Below are 22,901 nucleotides of genomic sequence, written 5' to 3'. Positions count from 1 at the left end.
CAACACACATTAATCAACATTTCTGTAAATGTGCCAGTGTTAGCCAGCCGGCTAATTTTCAACTATAGTCCTTCGGCCAGATGATTTTAGACCAGAGCAGCAAGAAACAGCAAGATTTTAGTGCAGGTTAAACTACACAGACAGAAAATCAACTGAATATTGTACTAAAATAGTTCACCGAAACGTGTTTCTGAAAACATTTTAAGCGAGAAATAGGCCATGCAGTTGCTGAATCTGTTTTCATTTCAGATTGACAAAGGTCAGTTTAAAAGATTTTCGTCAGATTTTGAGAGGCTCATCCGCTCCCCATTTCCGGGTGAGTCCCGACTGCCCTGTCCCCGACTGAACATGTCGGGTCGGCCAAAATGAATGCCGACGGCTCCTCAGACGGCCGACGGCACCGGACACACTAAACAGACTCGAGTCACGGACCTCGCCAGACGGTCCGACGCCTGATTATCGGGCTGGTGTGTCTTCTCTCTTAAAGTACAACATGTGGAAATGGGCAAAATCGCACTAATTTTGAACTTTCAATTCAAAATGGCGGACTTCCTGTTGTGATAAGGGTATGGCTCCAATGAGCTTTTTTGTACGTCTTGACATGCTACATATGCGTACCACGTTTCGTTAGTCTGCGTTAAACGTACTGGAGGGGCTCAATTTTTTTTTTATTTTGTAGGGAGTACTAGCGAGCCATTTTTGTGCGCCTATTCCCGAAACCCTTAAAATACGTAAATTTTCAATAGGCTTGATAGAACCGCCAATTTTGGTGAGTTTTTGAGTATGTTAAAGGGATATTTCACTGTTGGAAAGATATATATCTTTAAATTGGGACTCACTTATAGGGGTGCACGATATTGAAAAAAATGTGATATTGCGATATCGATAATGAATATTGCGATATCGATATCAATTTCGATATTTTTAAACTTATGTAAAATTACCAAAGTAGATTTATAACAAATAAAACAAGTTTTCTTACAACACAAGGTTTATTTCAACTGACAGTCATATTGGACTGGTCCAACATGTGTCTACAGGACATGTTTTACTGGTTGGACAGTATAAATATATAAATAAAGAGCATGTCTATAGAACAGGACATGTTGTACTGGTTGTATATACACGACTACAGTATAAAAAACAATGCAATGCACATCTGTTGGCTTAAAACCAAAGTATTTCCAAGCTACCGAGGAGGAGGAATTACCCTACAGTCACAGTAGCTACAAGAGACAGCTACCATTAATTTTCAATGGGAGTGGCCGTTTGGCCACGAGCGACTGCCAATCAGAGTGAAGGCAGCGTGAGGGCAGGTGACGTATGTCAGTGGCTCAAGTTGAAGAAAATAATTCAAGATGGCGGACAACGCTTAAGGACATCGTATTTATGTATATATCTGATATGTTTGGCATTTAATCTCATATATTGTGTTACTTTTATCGAGAAATAAATACTTTTAAATCCAAAAACACCGTTCTTGTGACTTAATACCTCTGAAGTAACTTTTAAGACGTGATTTAAGGTAGCACCGGAGAATTTCTGTTTACTGTTGCCAAGCAACCGGGGGTAGGCTAGGCAGGTTTCCTCATAGATATAGAACAATAGATATGACATGACGTCATAACTAATGGCATAACTGTCCGCCATCTTACTAGGGTACTTGTCGGTACACGATCCGTTCTGCCTGCACGATCCGTTCTGCACATGCGCAAGATAATACTGTTTTACCGAGGATACGACCTGCACGATCTGTTCCACGCTAGCCTATGGCTAGCCTCCACCGGGAAGCTAACGTTAGTTTAGCTAACAGCTAATTCGGCTAACCGCTAGCTGACAGCTAGATTCAGTCTAAAATAACGTTAACTCAAACGTAATGGGAAAAGCAGGCTACAGCTAAATTAAGACTTCACAGTAATAACAATAAAGACAAGTATTGAGTGATTGTATTTTAAATGAGCACAAGTAAAGTAGAACTGACGTAACAGCTGTTATATATGTTAGGTGTTTGTTATATATGTCAATGTTTATTTTCAAGTTTTATTTTGAGGGTCTTTTAAAGTTATTACATGCTGTCTCAGCTAGCAGTTAGCCGAATTAGCTGTTAGCTAAACTAACGTTAGCTTGCCTGTGGAGGCAGACCGCTACAATCAGCTAGCGGTTAGCCGAATTAGCTGTTAGCTAAACTAACGTTAGCTTGGCTGTCGGCCGGAAGCGTGGAACAGATCGTGCAGTGTCGTAAATCCTCGTACAACCGCGCATGCGCGAACATTTTGCGCATGTGCAGAACGGATCGTGCAGGCAGAACGGATCGTGTACCGACAGTACTGTTTACAATTGTCACCAATGGCAGCAAGTATGGTTATCAGCTGTGCAGCACCTAACTGCTTTACCAGAAGGACCGAAGAGACCCAGGAGGCTGGCATCACTTTCCACATGTCAGTAGGAGTAGATAAAGTATTTTTTCTCTTCTTTTTTTAACTATAAATACAGAAAAGTTGGTGAACTAGCTAGCTAGCTAGTTACGTTACCTAGCAACTGTTAACGGACCGGCTGAGATGTCAGTTATTGGTGATTGCTAGCTAGCTCTTAACAGCATTTATGAACAGCAAACATTGTTTTAGTTGATTGATTTTTTTTTAGTTGATTGATTTTTGACCTCAAATAAGACATTTAGTAACGTTAACGTTATAACAGTTTTTTTTAACACGTCGTTAATATTACCTCATACCTCATTGACTGCTGCGGCTGATTTCACTCAATCTGTGTTAAGTTTTCAGTTAAATTAAAGTTAACGACAAGTATTCTTCTTTACTCCTAAATCTCATTTTATAATATCTCAAGATAAATCCAGCAAGCTAACGGTACGTTAAAATGTAACGTTACACATAGAGTAAAGTTACGTTACACAAATCAACATTAGCCACATCCAGCAACACGGAGCCATAACCGACCAGCCGCACTTAACGTTACATTTTCACCAGCTAACGTTAGCTCCCCAAACATTAGCCATGTTGAACCCTGCTGTCACTCATCATATATTAACATCTATTGTTCATAGCTTACCTCATGCCTTTACACGATTTTCCTTTCAGTAAAGCAAATTAAAAGTTAATAATCCATGTCTTGATGAGGTAAAGTAACTTCAATCCAGAAAGGATTCCTACTTCAGCAGCAAAGTCTCCGCATTACTATCGTAAATGTAATTTCCATAACATAACGTTAGCGCAATGAAAATTGCGACAAGTCCATCAGCAGTTCTGGTGAAGTCATTATAGTCTTTATCAACAAAAACTCATTGAAGTGAGGCTCTTCAACTACTCCACTCATCGTCAAAACTAACTCCATGCCGGCCGGTTGACAGGAAGAAAACAAACACTAAACAGGAAGTAGCGGTGTTGATGGGAAATGTGGTCTTATAGTTGAGATAAATAGTTGAGATAAAATCTACACACATAAATAAATGTATTAATAAATTACAGTTGGATGTTTCTCTCATGTGTCTTATCGTAACTACCGCTCTATAGACCATAATACTGAATCTGTTTAGGATTTCTACGTTAAAAAATATTGTTTAATGTATATTAGCCATTCAGAATACCAAAGACAGTTTTTACATATTAAGTTCAGGCAAAATTGAAAAAATAAAATTATTACCTGCAGTATAAATGCAAAATTATGAGATTATCTTTATAATTGAACAAATTACTTGTTCTCTTGGAGCTATATCAATCAAAATTCCACCCAAATCTCTATTTTTTGTTTCTTTCTGGAAAGGCACAGTTGTCTTACAGTCATTACCTTGAATTAAAACCACTATTGATGTATTGGTAGAAAAATATAAGGATTATAAAGACAACATGAGCCTCTTTCCCCATTGATTCCAATTGAAGCAATTCTAAAACTTAACCCTGGTAAGATGGCCGCCAAGTGATTCCATCCTGGAATGGCAAGTATGAATTACATGTCATATCTATTGTTCTATATCTATGGGTTTCCTTTCAATCTCTGTTATTTCGTCGTCTCCCAGAGCAACACTCATTTTCTTACTTTTGTGTTCTTTTTGCTCCACTCTTCCCTCTTTCTTTAGGTCCTTTCTTTTCTTTTGCTTCATTTTATGGTTCTGCAGAGGCTCCACGCAGCTAATGTTTATACGTGCTCTGGTGTGTGAGTGACAGCGATTTTCTTCAGAGCGAGTAGTGACTCTAGAGTCTTAGTGAGAGAAACAAAGTGCCTCCCCTGTTCTTTCTGACCACGGTGGGAAATCTGGAGCAGGAAAAGTTAACCCTCTCCTTGATCTCATGTTGTTTATGGAGAAGGAGAACCAGGAAATGAGTCGGGGGAAATGCAACGCTACCAAGTGATGTGTATTTTTCGAGAGGTGCATCAAAGAGTATAGACGTAACAAGAGGAGAAACTCAATGGAACTGCAGCTCCGCCATCTTGGACTGAATGTAACACAACTATTGAGTTTCGCCTCTTGTTGCTTCTATACTCTTTGGGGACATGTTGGGCGGGATGCAACGCAAACAAAATATCGCGTAATTATCGCAAGACTTTCGGTATAATATCGCGCAACGTGATATCGCGATAACGATACTGAGTCGATATATTGTGCACCCCTAGTCACTTATGTAGTAGAAATGTGAATTTTTTTTAGAAATTGGTGGCTTCTAGGACGAGAAAAGCCAGAAAATGTGTTTTTGGCTCGTGGATGAAAGACACCAAATCCCAGAATGCACTTGCTTCGCTGCTTTAGCGTCTACTCCCAAGCCACGCCTACCGTTTACAGACAGACAGTGAGGCAGCATTCAACTCAAGTATGTTTTATTGTCATTTCAACCATATACACGAAACAACGTTTTACCGTGGCTCAAGTGGTTACACAGTTAAAAATAAATAAAAACGACATTATATAAAAACGACATACGAAACAGGCTACATTTAGTGCACACACATATGCTCCTTAAAGTTCAGCTAACACATAGCTACTAGCATTAGCGTTTGGTGGGCTGTAAACACAGAGTATAAACTAACTAAACTATAAACTAAAAATATATTTGGGTGGAATGTAGAATGGTCGGCATTTAACAGTCACAAACTCCACCAGCAGTTAGCAACACCGGTCCGTGTTAACACAACCCTCCTCCACTAGTCTTAGAGCAGCCGGCCTGGTAGCTGGATAGCTGTTGTTCAGCAATGTTTCCACAACAACAAAAACGCAGCAGTCTCTGACCTAGCGTTGGGAATTTCGTTGAAGTTGGATGTAGTCCAGTTTGTTGTCTAATGAGCGGACACTTGCAAGCAGGATTGATGGAACAGGTGGCCGGCTAGCGTTAGCTTTCCACTGTCACACTCGTCAACGTTCCCCGCTGATGATGTCCCTTTACCGGCCAGAGGCATCGAGCAACACTGCTGGTCTCCATAGCAGGCGAGCAAAGCTGTGTCGAGTATTCTGTCTGTAATAAAGTGTCCTGCATATTCTCCGATCTGTACCAATGTATCCCGGTGGTACACGTGTGCGGTAGTTTGAATGCACATAATTGTTGTTCTAAAATTTCCTTCGGGATGAATAAATCTATCTATCTAAAAGTTTTCTGCTGAGAAGGGAGTAGCAAAATTTCAAGACGGCTGACACTCGTTTTGGTTCGGGAATCTTCGGAAAAAGACGACAGTCCAACCCCCTATGGGCGGGTTGAAAATATGCGGAAGTAGCTCCTACTACTGGCTGTAGTCCATTGCCTCTGGGCAAAAAATCTTCCGATGACGCAAAAATCGTAGTTTTACGTCATCGGAAGATTTTTTCCAGACACACAATACCAGTGGCGGTTTTTGGCATGGGCCAACCGGGCAGTCGCCCGGTGCGGCATTTTTTCATGTCACATGGTGGGCGGCACGAGAACTTAAAAAAAATAATAATAATTAAAGCTGCAAGCAGCGATGGATGGGCCCTCACGCCTCTGCGCGCGTCTGGGTTTCCGGCCTTCGCCGCTCCTTGCGACCGTGCATTTGCACTCAGACACTGCAAATCGTCACCAATGATAAGGGAACTCCCCGCTGAGTTCAATGATACCTCACACAAGACTCTACGTCATACAGTTCATTAGCTGTGAAAAGGGGCATGGCTAAAGCATAGGGGGCGGGTCAAACCATCACCAATTAAAAAGGAACTCTCTGCTGAGTTCAATGATACCTCACATAAGGGTCTACCTTAAACGGTTCAAATGTTATGAAAGGGGGCGTGGCTTAAACATAGGGGGCGGGCCAAGCCATCACCAATGAAGAAGGAAGTCTCTGCTGAGTTCAATGATACCTCACACAAGGGTCAACCTTAAACGGTTCAAATGTTATGGAAGGGGGCGTGGCTTAAGCATAGGGGGCGGAGCAAACCATCACCAATGAAGAAGGAACTCTGCTGAGTTCAATGACACCTCACACAAGATTAAACGGTTCAAATGCTATGAAGGGGGGCGTGGCCTGAGTAAGTGGGCGTGGTTATATTATAGGGGCCGGCTCAGTATCACATGTAGACCACACATTATATTATACATATAAGGCAGATTTCCTGTTGCCAGCGCTATGACCAAAAGTCAATATTGGCCTGTATATGTCCTCAGGCCTGGACTGTTGTTGATTATGTGAAATTTCAAGCAGATATGACAATGTATACTGTAGTTACAGCCACTTTCTCGTTCATCGCTAAACACTCAAAATGGCCGCCATGCCACGCCCACACCGTTTGACCAAAAGTTTTTCTTTTAATAACTTTTCATCTTTAAGGTGTTGGGATGGCACAGACCGAATTTGAAGTTGATCGGATGAAATCTCTAGGAGGAGTTCGTTAAAGTACGACGTGGAAATGGCCAAAATCGCACTAATTTCGAACTTTGAAATCAAAATGGCAGAATTCCTGTTGGGTTTCCAGGGGGCACTAATGTAAAAAAGAATGTGGGTGAAACTTCCGGTGAGACAGCGGAAGTAGCATTCCAACGGTTGTGAGTCAGCTAATTAGCAAAGAAGCTAAGTATATTTTAGGTGTTTTCGGATCGTTTTCTATTATTGTAAAGTGGTTGAGATGTCGTTAAGGAGCTCAGGGACAACAGGTGCTGTTCGGGGTTGTACAAATAACCGCACAAAATTAAGTCAGTGGCTTAAACGTGAGTGTTATGAACACAAGCCAAAAACTAAAGCCGAGTGCCCATGCCAACGGTGGTACAGTTTTCATCGCCTCCCACAAGAAGATGAACCAAAACGAACATAGCTTAAGAACTTAAACCTAAAAGAGCCCCCCAAACATCTGTTTGTGTGCTTGTTTCACTTCGTTGACAAGAAGCCAACACAGGATAACCCGTACCCAACGCTTTTTCTCGGTTAAGAGAAGCCACCGGAGAAGAGACGCCGACCCAGGACTCGACATGTCACAGGTAGGTCCACTAACGTTAGCTTGTTAGTTTTCCATATACAGTTTTTTTAAATACCTTAACTGTTCTTGAAATGCTTAAAATTAATATAAGAAAAACTGTCTGCCATGGTGGTAGACAGATGGCCTGATATTTTAACCTAGCACAAAGTTTTATCCTGCACTTGGCACACTGTGGCAGGTGTTAATTTCGTTCCCTCTTTTAGTTAACATTTACAGAATATCTGTTTTGAGATTATTAAATGCACTCTATGTGTCTAGATGTCACTAAGCCAGAGTGCTTATTTTGCAGTGGAAAAAAGTCTGAGAACAGCAACAAATAAGGCACAGACACGTTAATGTTTTTAAAAGTAGTAACGTTAGTAGTTCTTGTTATGCTTTTCTGTGTACTTCACAAAGAATATCACAATCTAAACATGAATATCAATTTATTTAAATACTGTGGTTCAAATTTGTACATTTCATTTAAGTCAATCCTTATGTACTTTCCATATACCTGAACTGATACTACTGCAGTTATAAATCTCATGTTGTAACATAAATATGTAATTAATGTATTCCCTGCAGATGAGCCTGATGTGATGGAGGTTTCTGGGGAGCCAGGCCCTACTTCACAGACCTTCCATGATGCCCAAACACAGTGGTCAGACCCAGCAATGGAGGACCACATCTACTCCAAAGGACCTACTATCACATGTGGTGTGACAACTGCCCCGTCTTCTGATTCGCTGCCTGTTGCAGAGTTAACATTGAAAGATGATACAGACTGTTTGCTGTACACAGGGATTCCGCTACTTGAATTTAAAACACTTGTGTCTTGCTTGCAACATTTTGCCCCCAAATCATCAACATTGCCAGCAGAGGACTAAATCCTGTTGACATTGATGAAGCTTAGACAGAACTTTGTTATTGCGGATTTAGCAAAACGCTTCAAAATGTCACCTGGTCAAGTCAGTGAAACACTGAAATTCTGGATAGATGTGATTGCTGAGCACACCCAGGATCTCATTCCATGGTTGCCTCATGAAACAATAAAGGCCACTTTGCCGAAGGCTTTTATGGACAGTTTTCCAAACACAACATGCATAATTGACTGCACAGAAAGTGTCCTTCAGAAGGCTAAAAATCTAGACTCACAAACTGAATCTTACAGTCACTACTATGCTAGCAATACTGTCAAGTACCTAGTAGCAACTGCTCCATCTGGAATTGTTATGTACATTTCAGAAGCTTATGGTGGCAAATGTAGCGATAGATTCATCACACAGAACTCTGGGTTTCCCGACCATCTGCGTGCTGGAGATGAGGTGATGGGGGACCGTGGCTTCACCATCAGGGATTTGCTGGAGGAACGGAATGTTCGTTTGATCACGCCAGCCTTTACGCGTAAGAAAAGCCAGCTGACAAATGAGCAGGTCACTCGCACAAGGCGCATTGCTAATGTCCGCATACACATTGAGCAAGCTATCAGGCGTCTTAAGGTGTACAAGATCCTCTCACAAACTGTGCCTATTCATTTTGTCACTAAAATTGACAAAATACTAAAGATCTGTGCAGCACTTGTAAATCTGCGAGGGGAGCTTATTTCAAGCAAATAGACACAATAACAATAATTTTGTGGAGCATACTGAATGTTCATATTCTTTTTGAATGCAGGAATTTTTATGGGTGGCATGTTTGAGCCACCCATAAAAATCAAAAAGGAGATCCCTATATAATATTGCCCAAGGCACTTTATCAATTGAATGGAAAACATGTTTTTACTCATGACGACCCACCATGCCTTGTTTTAATTATTTATTATTATTTTTCTATTGTATTTTTAAGCTATGAATTATAATCGGTGAATCTAGCTGCTACTATGAGATATGAGTGTTTTATGGTTTGTTTATTGGAATAACACTTTTTTCGTCAGTACACTGCTAATGTGTAATAACCACTTACTGAAAATGGTCTCGTATTTTACAAAGATAGTTCACCAAAACATGTTTCTGAAAACATTTTAAGAGAGAAATAGGCCTGAATCTGTCTGTTTTTGATCGACAAAGGTCAGTTTAAAAGATTTTGCTCAGATTTTGAGAGCTGCCGAGCCGACTGCTCCTCAAGTGGAGTGCATGGCTGTATTAAGAGAACGGTGGAGTGTGGAGTGCTTAATATTAACAGTCTATGGGAGTGCTGCAGGTCACGTCATGTGTAGAAACGCTAAATGGAAGAGAAAAATTCAAATGACACATTAATGTATTCTTATAATTAACTAACATGTACAAGTTGAGTTAATTTACAAAAATGTATTTACAATGTTTATACAGGACAGGTAACTATTTGTTAACTTTTTTTTTCCTCAAAGTATTTTTATTGAACATCTTATCAAACATAAGATACACTTTACAATACATTATCTTTTTATATTAACCAACCCACCCAGAAACAGTCCCCACCTGTTGCACTAATACATATTAATTTAAAGAAAAAAACAAAACAATCATTAACATGTTTTAGAGAAAAAAACACAAGTATGTACAGTATATTACTGAGATTAGAGAGGGATCCACCTTCCTAATTTGGTCCAAGACCGGTTGCCAGATATCAAAAACTTTATAGGCACAGCCTGCAACCTTATTTTTTCCATGGTCAGATTGTATAAAAGATTAATGAGCCACATTTTAAAAGTAGGAGGGGACTTGTCCTTCCATTTAAGCAGTATCTGCCGTCAAGCTAAAAGAGTAGCAAATGCTATGAGGTTTTTGTTGTTTTGATTTAAGTGAAAATGCTGTGGCACAATGCCGAATACAGAGATTATGGCATCAGGCTCTACGACTGTCCCCAATGTGTCAGAAATAAATTTAAATATAGACTTCCAGAAATCTTCAAGTTTTGGACAGAGCCAAAACATGTGAGACAGAGTGCCTGGTTCGGCTTCACATCTATCACAGTGAGGATCTATGTCTGACCTGAATTTTGCCAGCTTTACTTTAGACCAATGTAATCTATGACCAACTTTAAATTGAATCACTCGATGTCTTTGACATATTGAAGATGAATGAATGTTTTTTCAATATAAATTCCCATACATCCTCAGAGATTCCTATAGCCAGTTCCTCTTCCCACAATCTTTTCACGTGAGCCAGAGGTTCCATATTATGAGTATTCATTGCATTATAGATTTTACCAATGGCCCCCTTAGAGTGTGGATTCACTTTTAGAACAGTCTCAAGAAGTGACTCAGGTGGTAATGAGGGAAAATGACTAACAGATGATACAACAAAACTACGAACTTGAAGATATTTAAAGAAGTGAGTGTTAGGAATTTGGAATTTGGTTTTCACTTGCTGAAAGGTTGCAAAAGTGGCATCAATATACATGTCCTTTATTACCCTGAGGCCATTTACAGTCCAGGCACCAAAAGAATCGTCTATAATAGAAGGAATAAACATATGATTTCTTACTATGGGAGCATAGACTGATATATCATTAAGTGAAAAATGTCTTCTAAACTGTCCCCATATTTTGAAGGAGTGCCTAACCACTGGATTCAAAGAGTGTTTGTATATTGGATGAGGTGATGGCAATGTTGAGCAGAGCGATGCATGTAAAGAAGTAGGGTGGCATGACAAATTCTCAAGAGACAGCCACTTAGGACCACCAGCAAGCGAATTAAACCAATATAACATAGAACGAGCATTGGCTGCCCAATAATAGTACTGAAAATTAGGTAATGATAGTCCTCCATGCTCTCGGTGTCGTTGCAGAACACTTTTACGGATGCGTGCATTTTTTCCATTCCATATAAAAGCTGATATCAGCTTATCTATCAGTAGGAAAAACGATTTGGTTAAAAATATCGGGATACACTGGAACAGATATAGAAATCTAGGTAGGATATTCATCTTGACGGCGTTTATCCTGCCTCCTAGTGATAGCGGTAGTGTACCCCAACGCTTCTATGGAATTTTATTCCATAGAATCTATCAATGGAATAAAATTTGTTTTATAGAGATTCTTGTAATTATTAGTAACCCATATACCTAAATACTTAAATTTATCTTTACTCAATTTAAATGGTAAGGAGTCAAATGTGATAAGTCTGGCTGCAGCGTTAATCGGCATGAATTCACTTTTTTGCATGTTTATTTTATATCCTGATATTTTCCCAAAACCACCAAGTAATGACAATAGATGAGGCAGGGTCTTAAGCGGTTCAGAGACATACAAGTGGGTATCGTCCGCATAAAGGGACACTTTATGTTCGGATTCACCCCTCAGTATGCCTTTAATAGCATTATCGGACCGTATTGCCACTGCCATGAGCTCAATCATCAGTGCAAATAAGGAGGGGGATAATGGGCAGCCCTGCCTAGTCCCGCGACCTAATTGGAAAAAGGATATGTTATTGTTCATCCAAATTGCTGCTACAGGAGAGGAATATAAAACATTAATCCATGAAATGAATTTGGCACCAAAGCCAAATTTCTTCAAGGTATAAAAGAGGTAGTCCCACTCCACCCGATCAAATGCTTTTTCCGCATCAAGTGACAGAAGCGCCTCAGGTATATCGGGTCGAGTGGGATAGTGAAGGATATTCAAAAGTCTGCGTAAATTGTGGAACGAATATCCATTTTTGATAAAAACCAGTCTGATCATCAGACACTATTGAAGGTATAACAGTCTCTAATCGACATGCTAAAAGTTTAACAAATATTTTACTATCAACGTTTAATAATGAAATAGGTCGATATGAGCTACAATCTAATTTACTTTGACCCTTTTTATGGATTAAAGAGATAACTGCTTGTCTCATGGTTTCTGGTAACGAACCTGAGATGGAAGACTCATCATAGACAGCGAGTAAGATAGGGGAGAGTTCTAAGGAGAATTTTTTGAAAAATTCGCTCGGAAAGCCATCTGGCCCCGGCGACTTTCCACTTTGCATGTTGGCAATTGCTTTCAATATTTCAGCCTTTGAAAATGGTCTTTCCAAATCTGAGGCATATTGTTCATCAATAGTGGGCGTGGGAGTAAATTTGCTAAAAAATGAGTCAAACAGTGCCTCATTTCTACTGGATTCAGATGTATATAATTGCGAATAATACTCCCTAAACCTATTATTAATCTCTAATGGATCAGTTAATTTTTTGTCGTGTTCATCAATAATTTCAAGGATTGACTGGTCGACACTTTGTTGCCGTAGTTGATGAGCTAAGATTTTTCCTATTTTTTCGCCGTGTTCATAAGACTTGTGTCTGGATTTATTCAGAAGGTTCTCAATAAGTTTCGTAGATAACAGATTGAATTCTGTCTGAAGAGCCAATCGTTCCTTAAATAAATCAACTGATGGCGAGTGTGAGAGAACCCCATCGATCTGCAGAATATCACTTTCTATCTTCTAAGCCTTTCCTGTTGTTTTTTCTTTACACGGGCACTATACGATATGATTTGGCCTCTAAGATAGGCTTTTAACGTTTCCCAAACTAGACAGTGAGACACCCCTGGGGTCCGGTTATGCTCTAAAAACTCATGTATTTCCTTAGAAATAAATTTAACAAACTCAGTATCTGAGAGTAGTAATGTATTGAATCGCCACGGCCGATATCCACTACGTGTAGTAGGCAAGTTTAAAGTTATTAACAGCGGAGCGTGGTCTGATATTACTATTGCCTGGTATTCACATTTACTGACTAGTGAAAGTAAACTATTATCAACAAAAAAATAATCGATTCGGGAATATGTTTTGTGAACCGGTGAATAGAAGGAGTATCATCTGCGCCCAGGATTCTGAAAGCGCCAAACATCGGTCAATGCTGATTGAGTACTACTGTTGAACGAGTTAGTTGCATAGTCTTGGGTGAGCTACGATCCAGTGGGAGCGACAGTACACAATTAATATCTCCTCCTAATATGACATGATGTGCATCTATATCAGGTATTCGAGAGAAGAGGCTGGTAAATAATGTACTATCATCCCAGTTAGGTGCGTACACATTCGCTAGAACTACTGGGGTACTGTTCAGTCTGCCCGCTACTATTATATAACGGCCAGCAGAGTCAGCGTCAACTTTTGATAATACAAACGGGGTATTCTTTTTAATCAAAATAGCCATTCCCCTAGATTTGGAATGAAAAATAGAGTGGAAAATTTGTCCCACCCATCCCCCTCTAAGTCTAAAATGGTCAGATGTGTTCAAATGGGTTTCTTGCAGAAAGGCAATATCTGCATTTAACTCCTTAAGATGTGAGAGTACTTTTTGACGTTTCACTGGGTGATTTAGAGATTTAACATTCAAACTAACAAAGTTTATCTGGCAAGTATCTGATACATCAGTGTGAGCGTTCATTTATATTAGTATTAAGTATTTATAAATTGTAGTAGTACGGATCCAGTCTAGGTAACATTTGTGCCACGTAAACAGAAGAGAGTCCCTCCACTAACCCAGAGTTAGCAAAACAAAGACTAGGAGCAAACAATTTAGCACAACAGTAACTTCCCTAATCACCAACTAGAACATGGTGAAAAAATAACTCCTCACAAATAACAAATCCACACATAAAGTGCTTTTTAAAGGACTCTAGCTCTGCAGCTTGCTCTGCACAGACACACACACACACACACACATATATATATATATATATATATATATACACATTAATATAACCCCAGTATTTCAAATTAAATAGAAAAATAGAGAAAAAGTGGTGCTTTTTATCTTCTAACAGACCTTAAACTTAAAAGAAACTAACTTAACTGTAGTCCCATATCAACAAGTCTCATTGTTGTATTTTGCATTATTGTTTACCAAACTTAAGTTCATCTGCTGTCAATAGAGGCAAAAAAGAAAAAAGCGAAGCTAAGCCACCTCACGCAGAATGTTGTCCTTAACATACGCCATGGCCTCCGCTGCGTCTTGAAACTGCTTATCCGTCCCATTATACGTGATTCGGAATCGGGCTGGATGTAGGACACCATAGCGGACACCCTCTCGTCCTCGAAGTAGTTTACGGACCTCGTTGAACACCGACCTGGCGCGGGCTACACTCGGTGGATAATCAGGAAAGATGAGTATGGTTGAGCCGTTGTGTTGTAGCGGGCCGGATTCCCGTGCGAGGCGGAGGATTTCGACACAATCTTGATAGTAGTGTAATTTTGCTATAATCGCTCTTGGTTTGCCATCCATCCGCTTCGCCTGTAAAGTGCGGTGGGATCTGTCAATCAGCACATCACTTTTTTGATCAGTCCTGAAACAGAAGCAGGGGTGCTGGAGCCATCTTCCTCAGCTACATTCATAATGCGGATATTTGACCTCCGCATCCGACCTTCCATGTCCAAACATTTCTCCTGTAGATTTTGAACATTTCCCTCCAGCTTGCGCACAGAGTTTTGTAGCTCCGTGATATCATCCGAGCATCCTGAGAGTCCTCTTTCCACGTCCGACACAGTTGTTCTAATCACTTCCAGGTCTGACCGAAAAGCTGATGTGTTGTTAGCTATCTCCTGCCTAACTGCTTGTAGCTCTGATCTAACTCCATCAAACTCTTTAGCCATGATTGACTTTAACTCGGTTTGGAAAAGCGTGGTCATCTCCATTTTTATAGAGGACAATAACTCTTCCTTCCTCACCGTCGTCATATCAATCTGTTCTCCAGTTCGCTGAGCTCGTTCAGCCATCTCAGGTGTCGTGTTAGCTTCGTTGCTAACGCTAGGTGTGTCGGTGCTCGTTTTGCTAGCAGAGGCCTTGCCTGAATATTTATATTTACGCAGGTTGCCTGCCATTTACATTTATCAGGGGATATATCGTCTTCGAAGATGCAGGACAGCCTTAGACAGTCTTTTTGTATCACATGGTCGACCAAAGCACCATTTAAAAGGGTAAAAATTATAATTTTGTGCAGAGCCTGCTGAACTTGCGACCTACTCCATTGCCTGCTCGCTAGCACCCCCAACTATTTGTTAACTTTAATATATTTAATTGTTTTGTCAGCTCAAACAACTGGCTTTCACCTTAAAACTTTCAATAAAAGTGGAACTTTCAATGAACTGAAAAATTATTTTTTCTATTTAAACTAGTGAAACAGCATTACACTGTCTTTGTGTAGGTATATTTCTTCAGAATATACAACCAATAAAACTGATTATACAGTGTAAACCCTGCCTCAACTACTCATTAAAGACCTGCAGGTATGTTGGGCAGAGATTTATCTTCTTGTCAGCAAAATCGTCAGCCAATCTAGGTAGCATGTGTGAAAAGTAGAAATTCTGCAGTTGTTGAACTTGTGCATCTGTGTAGTTTTTGTCAAATGGAATGTCCATTTCAATGTCCTCACTTGGTGTCCAGATGACTACAGAGCCTACAGAGCTTGCAGCTCTGTAGGCCCAGACACATCATGGTCAATTGTGTCTGAAATAAGGATTGTTAGTGCATGTTGGTGAAAAAAATAAACATTGAAATAGATATAAAAAACATTGTTTGGCTAATAATAGAGCTAATCTACTTGAAAACATTTTATTTACCTGCAGGTAGTATCCTTTCCTTTGGGAAGGATCAGGTACTGTTCATCACCTAATCTTTTGATGTCACCATTTGGCCATCCCAGAAATTCTGTCAGTGACATGCAACTCTTGAAGGGGCACTTGATCTCAAGGAGCTGTGTTGAATCAAGGATCCCATCTGGACTGGCTCCCAACCAAGGATAGTCAGGGTGCACAACCAGGCCTCTCTTCTCCACAGTATGCCCTCTGCTCTCCATGAGTGTGATGACCTTGATCTCATTTTCTTTGCCATGCTGCGTTGCTGTATTGCCGGTGAAAGTTGGGTACAGATGCTCATTTAGAAATTTTCTGGGATCAGTGGTGCTCCTTTTTGGGACTTTTTTTGCTGTGCTGGCTGTTATACGTAGCTTTCTAGCATCATGCCATAACTGTGAAGAACTTTGCATCCTGGTTTCTTCCATCAGTGTATCTGCTTGTACATGGGACACTTTGATGTGCAGTCCTCATAAAACTTGGTGCACTTTGGACAGGTGAGGGTTGTGCTGTGTTCAGTATGACAGAGTGTGTTATTGTGGGCTGGATCATGTTTGCTGAGGCCTGCCTTGCTGCTGTCTACATCTGCTCTGTAACTCAACTGAAGAAGACCATTTGTCTGGAGCTTAAACAGTGGGGCCATCACGGATGAATTGCTGTGGGCTATGAACTCTCTATGGTTCTTAAAAAGTTGTGGGGAGGTTGTTAATTCTTGCATTGAACGTAGATGTGGCTAGGTCTGTGATGGTTAAAATTAATGTGCTTAACCTTCTTCAGACCTACATTCTTCTTTACACCAGAATTCCACTTCCTTTGCACATCAGTGCTTGCCATCCCTGTCTTGCCCTGCCTCACTGCATTTTCGACCTTAATCCAATGAAATTAAATCTTATCATCCTACAATCTTAGACTCAAGAATTTGACTGAAGGCTACAGTGAAACAACATGCGACACAGTAAACATTTCAGTTTAGTAACGTAACATTTATTATTAATATCACAATACAATAAACAATGTCTGTGCCCCTAATAGTCCATACTTTACTGACCTTCCACAAAAGTGCTGCTGCATGACTACAAGATCGTCCTGGCCCTGCAATACATGAGCAACCTGCTGTCTGTACTTCACCTGTCACTGATGCTAGCACCCAAGCCTTATGATGTGCTACGTGTAGGCTCTGGCTCGGTTCAATGTCCGCTTTTAGATAAACAAGGTCGTTTCCGACATCTTTAAACAACACCCGACCGACTTTATCACTGTGAAGATACTGATACGTCTCTGAGCTTTTCAAATTGCTCATCGCTGTACCATCACAGGCTACTGAAGCAACAAAATAGCTAAAAATGCTACCGTAAGTGATACGAGGCCACTTCTTCACGTTATCCTCCCAACCATCTACTGCGGAGGGTAAAGGTACTGATGTTTCACCCTTTTTAAGCTCGTTATGGTTGTGTTCCCACATCATTAGCAAGTTTCATCGGTATTTCTTAAATGAATGAATGAGTAACACTTCCCGCTTGTTTACTTCCGTCTATCGAAGCTCGAAGCGGAAGTCGCGCCCACTTTTGACGCAAAGCATCATGGGACGTAGGAAACTTGTGGATAGCTCCAATGACGTTTTTTGTACATCTTGACATGTTACATATGTCTACCAACTTTCGTGAGTCTACGTTAAACGCACTGCAGGGGCTCAATTCTTTTAACTTCATAGGGGGCGCTAGGGAGCCATTGCTGTGCGCCTATTCCCGAAGCCCTTAAAATACGTACATTTTCACCAGAATTGATGCGACCACCGTTTTGTTGTTAAGTCCCTCAAAAAGGCAATTAATTTGCCGGGAAAAGAATAATAATAATAATTCCTTCAGTTCCAATAGGGCCTTCGCCGCTGTCGGCGCTCTGGCCCTAATAATAATCTGTGCCGCGAAGCGGTTTTCTGTTATCTACCATTTCACTGTGTGGGGAATTGGCAAATCGGCGCCCTCCTTGCAGCTGCAGGCGCCCTGCTTGCACCCCCTACTTTCACAATGAAATGGACTAGTCCGGAACGGTGCGGGGCGGGGCCCGGCGCGAAAGATAACACGGTGACAGGAGAACTGGGAAGTACCAAAGAATTTCTAATAAGGGAAGAAGTTCCACTCTCTCGTTACTTCCGGCTTCTGAACTGGTTGCAGTTCCACCAGAGTTCCAAATAGGGGGCGCTCACAGGCCAGTGCAGAATGAATGGGACTCTATGGAGCTATACCCCTCAAAATCCACTTTTCTCAGGATATAATTTTTTGTCTAGTAATTTGAATGTTGCATTTGAAAGGGGAGGCTAAGAAAATACACACTGCTGGGTGTTAGATTTTTTTAAAGTGGCTTTTTTATTCTAAAAAGCCTTTTAAAATGTCAATGACGTCATACACATATACGGCCAGAGATTCTGCTTTACGGCAAGCTTTGAGTCGCTTCCTTTTTTCTCTTGAGGCATCGACAACACAGCTGACAGGTTAGACTCTCCCTGTCAATACACGTGCTAGAAAGAGGTTTGCTAATGTTTTAAAGACCACGCCGAAATATTCACTCTGGCATTCTGGTTCTGCTTCGGATGCCGTCAAGCGAGATCTCCGATCGTAATCTGTCCTTCACTGACCAATCAGCATTCATTAGCAGAATGCTAGCGTGTTATGGGCAACAACGACTCAACCTGTAACAAATCGAAAGGGCATAAGTACTCGTTCATTCAACTTTCGACCTATAATCCATGTTGAACTTGCAAAAACTACAATCAAATCTGAGATTTCTCATCGACAATCAGGCGAAAGAGACAAATTTAGCCGTCTAGCTCCATAGGGTCCCATTCATTTTGCACTGGACCGTGATCACCCCCAGTGGAACTCTGGTGGAACTGCAACCAAAGTAGGTACAATGGGGCTTAATAGGGAGTGGAACGGCTTTCCGTAGACAGGCTTTGGAAGTACACAGAGACGGAGCAAGACGAGTCTAAACCTTTCTTTTATGGCAATGGTCTAAACGTGAAAATCAAACAAAGTTACCCAAGCAGCTCAGATAAAAGAAACAAGAGAAAAGACATGTTTTCGGCAGCTGCAGGATCTTCATCAGCTCCCGTGGCTGATGATAGTGGTGGGGGTGTTGTCGGCGACAGTGGCATGCACAGTGAGGAGGACAGGAGGAGAGGGACAGAGATGAGGGAGTGAGGGTCCTGCGGTAAGCACAACTCCCCTTAAAACACTTTGCGCCTTGATAAAACTAAGCCAAAAACTGAGTAGTGGACAAAACACTACAACAATAAAAGACGAAGGCATGCTTTACTGTATGATTGCATTAGTAGCCTAGATAAACGTTGCACATCATGCAAACTTTCTTAACGAGAATTGTAGCTTTTCTATCTGCTTAGGCAGACAAAAACTCATGATAGACCTCTTGAAATGATAAATATATATATATATATATATATATATATATATATATATATATATATATATATAGAGCTTGTTGTAGGCTATACCGTTTTATTAATGTATTAATCTTGTTAAATGTTTTATTATTGTATATATTGTTGGCACATTTATAGTGTATCTTTATTTTAAGTTCTGATAACCTATACTGTCATATTTTGTACAGAATTGTGTTCATTGCGGAGATTGTGCACCTTAAAAAGTGTGTTTCCTGTTGTAATTGCAATAGTTAAATAACTGGATTATCTTAAGTGTGTTTTTCAAATGCTCTAATGAAGGATTTGTGCAATTGAGAAATATAATTTTCTCTTTCACTTATGTTGTTTGGGGATGGGGGGGCGTTCGAAGGGGGTCTCGCCCTGGGTGTAATTCAATGTAGAACCGCCACTGCACAATACAGAGATCTCTCCTCTCAGGGGGACATGAGGGAGGGAAGCACGGTCATTCAAAAATACTGCCTTGCTTCTACTGATACAAAATGTAATGCTAAATCGGTGAAGTATCCCTTTAAGGTCCCCAAAAAGGCGATTCATTTGCCAGACGGAGGAAGAAGAAAAAAAAATTCAATAGGGCCTTCACTGCTGTCGGCGCTCGGGCCCTAATGACGAAAAATGCGACAAATGGTAAAAAAAAGCGACATGCAGTCATACAGTCAAAGTTATTTGACTTTTCTCAATGAAAGCATGTCAATAAACTCTACATGTCTGGCCCTTGGTGTGATTTTCATTTTCCAGGGTGGCCCCTAGTGAAAATGATTTCTTTCCTCAGTGGAATTTGTTATGTGCAAAGAGTGAGTCTGTGGGTGTCTGCTCACCACAAACTGGAGGTAGTGGTCACGCCTCTGTTCAGCATCCATCTCCTCCTCAGCTGAGAGCTGACTGCATCTGTCAATCAGCTCCCTGGCCCCACCCATCCAGTCAGCCAGTGCCGCAGAGTCACGAAAAAAACTGTTTATTGGTGGAAAATAGAACATTGATCAACAAATCTACAAGATTACAGTATCATCTACATATTTGTTTTGTAGGATTATTTTTTGGGGCATTTTGGTCTTTAATTGATAGGACAGTTGTAGACAGGAAAGGGGGGAGACAGAGAGGGAAGACATGCAGCAAAGGGCTGCAGATCGGACTCGAACCCTGGGCCGCTGCAGTAAGGACCGAGCCTTGGTGCATGGGGCGCGCGCGCTCCACAAGGTGAGCTAACCGGGCGCCCCATATTTATTTAAAACAAATTGTATCTTATATATAGATTTATTTAGACTTAAACCTTATTAGGTGCTTTTTTATTAGATGCTGTGCACATTTTATTATCAAAAATATTAAAGTTTGGATCACATTATAACCCACCCTGCTAAACAACTAAACCCTTATACTAGGATGAAGATTTTCACCAGTCAAAAATATGGGGAAGAATTTAATGTCAACATTTATGAAAATAAAAAATGTAAGTCACATGTAACCCTTTATATTTAATACTTAATACACAAAACCTCTTTGGTCTAAACAAGTCCTAACTTTGCAGCAAAATGTATTTCTTTGTTCCTCATCTCTCACCTGCGGCTCAGCTTCCTGTTCCTGTCTGCGTTGGTGCGTTGCTGCTCCACCTTTCTGTGTAGCGCTCTCCAGCGGGCTTCCAGCTGGCTGGTGGACACACCCACTGCTCTACAGCCCGCTCCCTGCAGCCAGAGCCCCGCCTCCAGCATCCCACTGAACCGTGCTTTGTTCCCCTCCAGAACGCCACGCAGCTCCTGTCACACAGACAAAACTTTATAAACACTTATTCGCTCTCTTTCTGAGATACCACTCTCATGTCTAGTTCCAGGAGGCGATTAGCTTAGCATCAAGGCTAGTCTTACACAGCGCTGTGGAGTGAGGTATGGCTACACGCCACATACATTCTGGGATAGGAGAAAAAAACGCTTTGAGTTGTTTGCATTGCATTTAAACCAATCACAATGGTCTTGGGCAGCCAGATATTGCTTTTAACATGTATAGTATATACAGAATATGTGATGTTTGTGTAGTCTTTATTTATTCATTTGTGACAGACCTACAGTATAAGATGCATTTATCTGAAATAAGCTTTCAATTTGAACTTAAACTTGACTATGAATCACGAGACTATGAATCAGAAGAGTCAACAAAAATGGAGGTACATGTGAAACACTTTATTTTTTCAGCGTGTAGCTCGCTAGCTCAAAGTTTGTTGTTGTTTCACGTACCAAAGGGATTTAGAGAACGGCAACACACAAAGAGCGGAAGGTGAGGGGCAAAGCCTGAATTCCGGCGCGTGATATTAGGCTTAATCCTGGAAATTAGGGCTGGACAATTTTGGCTAAAATCATAATCACGACTAATCGAACACCTCGATTATGATTATTGAACGATTATTTTAATTTTTTTTTCTTTTCTTATACTGTAAATATGTTTACGGTTATTTTTTCTAATGAAAGAGTGCATAATCCTATCTTTGTGATTCTAAAATAAGGAAACAACACACAGATAGCAATTAATGCTTATTTATTAAATATTTCAAACAACTGAACTGAAATCTACAACAGTAGATTTTACAATGAAATAAAAACGTCTTATAAAAAAGTAATTTAAGTTTTAATGTAAAAAAAAAGTTTCCTAAAAATGTAGAAAATAAATAATAAATGTCCATCATAAGATTAACGGGAACCTGTGGTTAACTGTCTTTTCAGAGTTAAACTCCACAAGCGTGTCCTGCGGCTCGGCGGCCGTCACACACACACACACACACACGTCCACAGCGCAGCAGGCAGAGGCGGGGTCTGTTCCGAGTATAATAAAGCCCCGTCTGTGTTGAGCAAAACATTACATGAATTACTACGAGAATGGACGTGCATTTAATATAGGAAAAGTGCACAAGTATTAGCATCATTTGTTGTTGTTGTATGTGACGCTAAGGTCTAGTGACGACGCTATAAAGACCGTTGCCGTGCTTGCGTCGCTCCCTTACCCCTCCTACCAGTCCCTATGGCCACTTGGCCAGTGGGAATGCAAACGGGAAAAAAGATTTTGGGGGAGAGTAGTTCTTAGAACTGCTTAGAAGTGTACTTTTCCTCTAAAAAGTACAAGTACTATCCGATCGGAAAGCACCTATGGTCGCAGACTGGACAGGGCGGAGTCACGTGACTACACACGCGGCGGCCGTAATATGTTTTAAGGGGAAAGTACATTAACACACAGTGGGCGGCCACGGAAATATTAATAGGATTAAAAGGATTTTACCGACTTGGTAAAATTACGTCGGTTATAGGCTCTGAATTTCGGTTACGATTATTTTTCGATTAATCATCCAGCCCTACTGGAAATGTACTTCCGTTGATCCAGACTACATAAAGACTAGAAGCATCTGCTCTGATGTCTCCATTCCTCAATGCCCCTTTCTTCACCTCATTTTACTACATAGACACTTTGTTGACCACTGAGCGAGCTGCAGCACATACTGTAGTCCATTTCAGATAAATAAGAGACACATTTCA

The 22,901-nt window shown here is 40.7% G+C and overlaps 1 protein-coding gene and 1 long non-coding RNA gene across 3 annotated transcripts in view; one reads left to right on the top strand and one right to left on the bottom strand.

The window, feature by feature from the left end:
- The window catches only part of LOC116036813 (nesprin-2-like), a 135,333-nt gene that overhangs the window by 105,196 nt on the left and 7,236 nt on the right, over window positions 1-22,901 (bottom strand). For both annotated transcript variants that reach the window (XM_031280481.2, XM_035994507.1), the window contains 2 exons: window positions 20,947-21,140; window positions 20,208-20,340 (listed from right to left, as the gene is read on the bottom strand). In XM_031280481.2, coding sequence (XP_031136341.1) covers window positions 20,208-20,340; window positions 20,947-21,140 — 327 coding nt within the window. The remainder of the gene's footprint in view (window positions 1-20,207; window positions 20,341-20,946; window positions 21,141-22,901) is intronic.
- Window positions 3,439-22,602, top strand: LOC116036823. Its single transcript, XR_004101728.2, has 3 exons — window positions 3,439-3,993; window positions 7,745-7,754; window positions 22,591-22,602. It is a non-coding gene; the product is annotated as an uncharacterized LOC116036823 (long non-coding RNA).

The sequence above is a fragment of the Sander lucioperca genome, chromosome 18 (assembly GCF_008315115.2).
Source record: "Sander lucioperca isolate FBNREF2018 chromosome 18, SLUC_FBN_1.2, whole genome shotgun sequence".
Taxonomy (NCBI): Eukaryota; Metazoa; Chordata; class Actinopteri; order Perciformes; family Percidae; genus Sander; species Sander lucioperca.
This window is presented reverse-complemented; position numbering and strand designations above follow the sequence as displayed.